Below are 5,762 nucleotides of genomic sequence, written 5' to 3' on the forward strand. Positions count from 1 at the left end.
GATCGTAGAGTGTTTTCCACTGAAAGAACCCTGCCCTAAACACAATAGAAAGTGTAAAGGTTTTAGTGTTTTTTAATGGTATTTTATATGTAAATGAGAAGTTGTTTGCAAGCAGAGAGCTGAAACCATTCATTTGCTCGTGTTATTGGTCACAGGCGATTCTGAAAGATTTCTGTTCGTACCTTCATTCTATATTTCAAACATATATTCAATTTACGATGGTTTCTGGGCCTAGGACCCGAGTTCAGGAGGGAACATTTATTTAAAAAGTCTGTATTTAGGTAAAGAGGTTCAGAATGCTTTGAATTTGATACGAGCAGCTATTAGTAGTCAAATGAATAAACAGAGGTGTGGCGTCTGTTCTTTTTGACCTCATTAAAGATTCATCTTACAGCTGTGAGGATTGAAGTCTGGACAAAACAAGAGCTTGAACAACGAGTGTGAAGCACCTTCTGAAAGAAAGGGTCTGATCTACAAAATAATGTTCTCTACGAGGGTCTCAGAAGGTTTCTGTTTCTGTGTGTTCAGATGATTCTGGGCTAAAACACTGAAAACCTTAAGAAGAGACTCACTGCTTTATAACGGAAGATGTTCCGATTAAAACACACCGACCGCAGATCAATATTTACACCCACTTTAATAAACACAGATCAAGTTTCCCATCAGTGCTCCAGAGCTTTCTGAAGACGAACACACACTTCCTGTTCTCCCAGAGAAAGCATCATCTCAGCCACGCTGGGACCCTGCTGCAAAAACACAGAACACAGTGTTACAGAGACTCTGTGTGTGTGCGTGTGTGTGTGTGCGTCTCACCTGTTGTGCGCTCAGAGCGAGTCTCAGCACTCTCATGGCTCCGCTGTATTTTGTGTGCTTCAGTCTGCTGGCGATCAGTTTGAGCTCAGCGTTCAGATGCTCTGTGGACTGGAACGAGCCACTTAATGCCACCAGCCTGGCCACAAACACACACACACACACACACACGTCATAACATGCACAAACACACTAGTAACGTGTGTGTGTGAGACTCACTGCATGACCGCCGCTGCGATGTCCCCTGCCTCTGAGCTCACTTCCTGCAGCTGCTGCCGTGTGACTCTCGGTCGGATCCACAGGTATGTGTGTGTGTGATTGAGGAGCTCCCGCAGCGAGCAGATGTGACCCTGAGAGAGACACACACACACACACACACACACACGGCCGGTACTATAGGGTCACCATAAGAGCCATTTTTCTATATTGCCAAAATATCTAGGTTTTGGCTTTGTTTGTGCGGACCGATCGGTGCTGAACATCTGTTCCTGAGGTTTTTTTAAGTACTTTGGATCAAAACAATACAGAAATCCTGGTCAGGAAGTGTCCAGGAAAAAATGGCACATACGGTCACACTGTGACTCAAATCAGGTGCATGCTCAGACAGACTGCATGAGCTCCAGTTAGCTTCAAAATTAAGTGATTTAATCTGCTAATCGGTTTTACAGATATATTGAGATTTTATGATACATTACAGATATCAATAATCATAAAAATGCTTAATATCTGTGCGATAATCGACCAGCCCGAAAATCAGTTAACCTCTAGAATAAAATATTATTATTCTTTAGCTTGAATTGAACAAATAGTTTGGATGGAACAGCAGGTACGCTAATTAGGTCTCTATTTTGCCATAAATTAAATATTACATTTTTACAATATATAAACACACCGTACAAATCTTATTTTACTGTAAAGATGCTTTGCAATGATTTGTATCATAAATTGAATTTATTATATTGAACGCTTCTTTCTCATTCAGATGACATCTACAGCCCTGAGCGTTGACGGAGACCAGGTGAGCTCCAGAGAGAGACCCCATCGAGATAAGACCACCTGAACCAGAACGGGTTCTTAACACAATCTGACCCTGCTGCACAGCTGGTTTCGTCTGGCCAGAGAAGAACAGCACACTATGTCCTTGTCTGATACTGTAAAGCTGCTTGGACACACTTGCACTGTAAGAAGCTGGAAGGCTGGGTTTGCTCCTCTACCTTGCGCAGCTGCAGAACTCTCTGAATGTAGTGAGGCTCCAGGACGGTCTGGTCACTGATCTGAGAGCCGTGTGTGTGAAGAACCTGCCGCCGCAGCTCATCCTGCAGCACAGAGCACTTCTCCTCAGCCTCGATCCTGTGCTGCAGATGAACCCTACACACACACACACACACACAGCGCTGAAACACTCAATCCTAGCTTCCTACATCACCATCTTTAACTAAAGAACGAACCTGTTGAACTCATCCAGTTTGTCCAGGTCTAGTAAGGCCGAGTGTGTCGTGATCGTGGAAATGTTAAACTCACAAACTAATTCATCCAGAGTCCGGCCGATCCGATTACCTGCAGAAAAGAAAAAAACTGAAATGAACTTTAACAAGTCATTTTTAGTGTATGATGAGCGTTATTCTATGATATGTGTGCATCATCATTAAAGATGAAGTGTTAATCCCATCATTATACATCACTATCACTCTGTTCTGTTCAGTGATCGCTTAAAATCACATTCAGCAAAATATACATTCATTTTTAATACTGACCAATGCGTTTAATAAGAACGTGCAGATTATATTTCATATCCTGATCGAAGCGAGTTATGAGATCTCTCACGTTTTCTTCAAAGCTTACTGATACAGCGGTACATATAGTCATGAACGTGATGTTCTTCTGATACACAACAAATAATGATATAGACCGAATGCCTAAAGAAGAATAAACAAAAATGAACTCTGACGTTTCTTCTACTATAGTAATGATGTAGCGTGTGGTAGATGTCCTCTGTCCTCATCCGATTGGTTTAACCAGAGCTAATCCAGCAGTGTTTCTTGTCACTTACTGCTGAAGCCGGATCCTGCGTGAGTGACTATGTCCAGCAGGGTCTCGGGCAGCACGCCCTGCTCGAGGAAGCGCCGGACGAAGATGTCTCCCTGTCTCTTGGACAGCTTGGTGCCGTCACGGTTGAGCAGCAGCGGCAGGTGAGCGTAAGCCGGTGGGGTCCAGCGCAGCGCCCGGAACAGCTGCAGGTGTTTGACGGTGGAGATCAGCCACTCGGAGCCGCGCAGCACGTGACTGATGCACATAGAGTGGTCGTCCACCACGCTGGCCAGGTGATAGGTGGGGAAGCCGTCCGCCTTCAGGATCACCGGATCTCCCTCCGCTGCTGCCGGATCGTGCCGCGTCCAGCCGAAGACCAGGTCCTGGAACACCTCTGCTCCGGAGTCCAGCTTGAAGCGGACGGCACACGGAGCGCCCTGGGCCTTCTTCTGCTGCGCCTGCTCCGACGGCAGCTCTCGACAGCGGTTATCATACCTGAGGAGACAGACGGAGGAGACCCGACTTTATGGATCTTATCTGTGCAAGACAAGCTGGAAACACTCAACAAAGAAAAACTTGAATTTGCATCATATGATTTCAACTGATTGCTTGAGCTAACTTTCTGCAATACACAAGAAAAACTATTCATTTAATGAACATGAAAACTAAACCATTAGTAGTACCCCTCTGATCACAGTGCATTCTCATTCTGTTTGAATCCTGTTTACCGCGGCACCTGTCCGCTGCGCTGCGCCTCTCTCTTCAGCAGATCCAGCCTCTGATTGGAGCAGAAGCAGTAGTAGGCGTGTCCCGTCTGCAGCAGAGCGGAGGCTGCCTGCGAGTAAAGCTGCAGTCGCTCAGACTGAACATACGGCCCATAATCCCCTCCTCTTTTGCAGCTCTCATCCGGCGGGATGCCTGAAACACATTGATCTGATGCAGCATTGTTCCCACCAAAGGATAAAGAACCGAAATTAAAGTTCACACACACACACACACACCCGCCCACTCCAGCATGTCCTCTATGTCGTCGGCGGCTCCAGGTACCAGGCGGCTCTGGTCAGTGTCCTCCAGACGCAGGATGAAGGCTCCCCCTCGCTGCTTGGCAAACAGATAGTTATAGAGCGCTGTGCGGAGGCCCCCGAGATGCAGAAACCCTGAGCAGCAGACAGACGACAGAGAACCGGGTTAAAACCAAGAACACCCGATCATCTTTATATTTATGACTGACCTTCAGATGCGCTTTCATGTTTTCCATCATCTAAAATTATGGTAGCCAACATATTCATAATTCAGCATTTGTTTTTTGTTTGTCTGTCTGTTTGCCATAATTACAGACTTTGATTGTAAACCAGCAAAGTAGCATCTGAGCGCTGGGTGTCTTCATCACGCATCACTTTATTTGAATATTAATGGCATTGGACCCAGGATGATTCTGAAGGAAAACTGTCAGACACCTCCACCTGACATGATTCAAAGCGCAGTTTTCTAATGTACTTTAAAGTCTTAGCTAATAGGTAACATCAATATGCAAAAAAAATTAAATAATCATATTCTAAATTATTGCTAGGGACAATTTGGTTGTTGATAGATATTGGCATGGACATGTCCCTCTAATTCTGAATCCCCGCTTAAAAAAAAAAAGCTGCGCTTCACCTGTCTGTGGTTCTGCTGGATTGTCGAGTAGATGTTAGATATCAGTAGAGATGGGTATTTTCTGACACACTAGCGCTTCGTGGCATGAAAACGACTCAAATAAAGAACACAAATTTGTTTGTGACTTTGCAAGGAACACACAAAAAAAAATCACATAATACAATAAAACGTCTTGCAGACACGCGCTGCTAATGCATAGAAGCTAATAAATATACAAAAAAATCTTTAAAATGACATCCTAATGAACAAAGTTGGTGTAGGATCTTTTATTGACCACGCGATGGCGCTGTGTCAGGAGATACGAAGCGGTTTGCTGTAAAAGCCCCACTGCTTCGGCACATCTATTAGATATTACATATATTAGGTATTAGATATAATATGTTACCTGTGGGACTCGGCGCGAAGCGGACGCGCGGCCCGGGCTGTCTCGTGCACACGCCTCTGCGCGCGCCGGCTCTCCTCCAGCACACTTTCCTCAAGACACAGAACATCTTCACGCGCCCATAGCTGAACACGAGACTTCCGGAGAACCTCCGCGGCACTTCCTGCTCCACAAAGCAAAACAAAAGTCTCTACTTTCACACGCAGCGCTGCATAAATACATGCTCAGTCAGAAATCTGAAAAAACGCATAAATGAGTCGGATAAACTTTCAGCTCGCTCTCTCTCTCTCTCTCTGAGGTGGAAGTAGGCTAGTTTGATCCTATATTCTTATTGATATTTAGTGCCACGGTTTATCAGGACGAGACTCTTTTGTTCTCTTTGACTCGTTGAATAGAAAAGGTGCTTCATTTGCAAGTGTTTTATGCAATATTTGTTTTGCGCATAAGTTTAATTCGACTCTTTAGATGGAAACATAGCATTGACAACCAGAAAATAGGAAAGTATACTTTTTATCTACTTTTGATGTACTTCTCAGAAATTGACTTATACTTAGAAAAATAAAACCACATAAAAACCACTGCTGTACGTGTGAGGACAGTAACAAGAAACAAGTTCACATGGAGAGGATACAGTGTTTGAAAGCTTGTGTTTTCAGAGTTATTGAAGACACCTGATGTTCACGAACAACCACTGAAGGAGAAAATCATCTTTAGTTCGGCTCTTGACCCTTGACTTTATAGCATTACGCTTTAGTTTTTTTGGCTGCTGTCAGGTAGTTTTATGCTTGATTTGGCTTAAATCACAGAAACCACTCAGAGGTTTATATCTATGTTATGTTTCTATTCAAAGATCAAATAATTTGTTCATGCCGCAATGCATCATGGG

General features: G+C 44.2%; 1 protein-coding gene across 3 annotated transcripts; it reads right to left on the minus strand.

Moving 5' to 3' along the window:
• Positions 1–618: 618 nt before the first annotated feature.
• On the minus strand, positions 619–5,483 carry ears2 (glutamyl-tRNA synthetase 2, mitochondrial). 3 transcript variants are annotated; one of them, XM_043260095.1, is made up of 9 exons: positions 4,880–5,483; positions 3,840–3,995; positions 3,567–3,756; positions 2,861–3,333; positions 2,259–2,367; positions 2,025–2,178; positions 1,030–1,160; positions 814–949; positions 619–743 (listed from the first exon to the last, which is right to left on the minus strand). In XM_043260095.1, the coding sequence occupies exons 1-9, from the start codon at positions 4,983–4,985 to the stop codon at positions 663–665; spliced, it is 1,536 nt and encodes a 511-aa protein (XP_043116030.1). In that variant the 5' UTR covers positions 4,986–5,483; the 3' UTR covers positions 619–662. The 3 variants fall into 3 exon arrangements, with proteins under 3 accessions (XP_043116030.1, XP_043115955.1, XP_043115916.1); XM_043260020.1 differs by having other exon boundaries at positions 619–746; positions 4,880–5,472; XM_043259981.1 differs by having other exon boundaries at positions 619–949; positions 4,880–5,481.
• Between the last annotated feature and the right edge of the window lie 279 nt (positions 5,484–5,762).

The sequence above is a fragment of the Puntigrus tetrazona genome, chromosome 1 (assembly GCF_018831695.1).
Source record: "Puntigrus tetrazona isolate hp1 chromosome 1, ASM1883169v1, whole genome shotgun sequence".
NCBI lineage: Eukaryota > Metazoa > Chordata > Actinopteri > Cypriniformes > Cyprinidae > Puntigrus > Puntigrus tetrazona.

Excerpts from the sequence above, each read along its gene's own strand:
- ears2 (XM_043259981.1), bottom strand. The coding sequence starts at position 4,985 with ATGTTCTGTGTCTTGAGGAAAGTGTGCTGGAGGAGAGCCGGCGCGCGC. Across the intron at positions 3,334-3,566 it reads CGCAGCGGACAGGTGCCGCG|GTATGATAACCGCTGTCGAG; the intron begins GTAAACAGGATT and ends CTGTCTCCTCAG. Across the intron at positions 2,179-2,258 it reads AAACTGGATGAGTTCAACAG|GGTTCATCTGCAGCACAGGA; the intron begins GTTCGTTCTTTA and ends GTGTGTGTGTAG.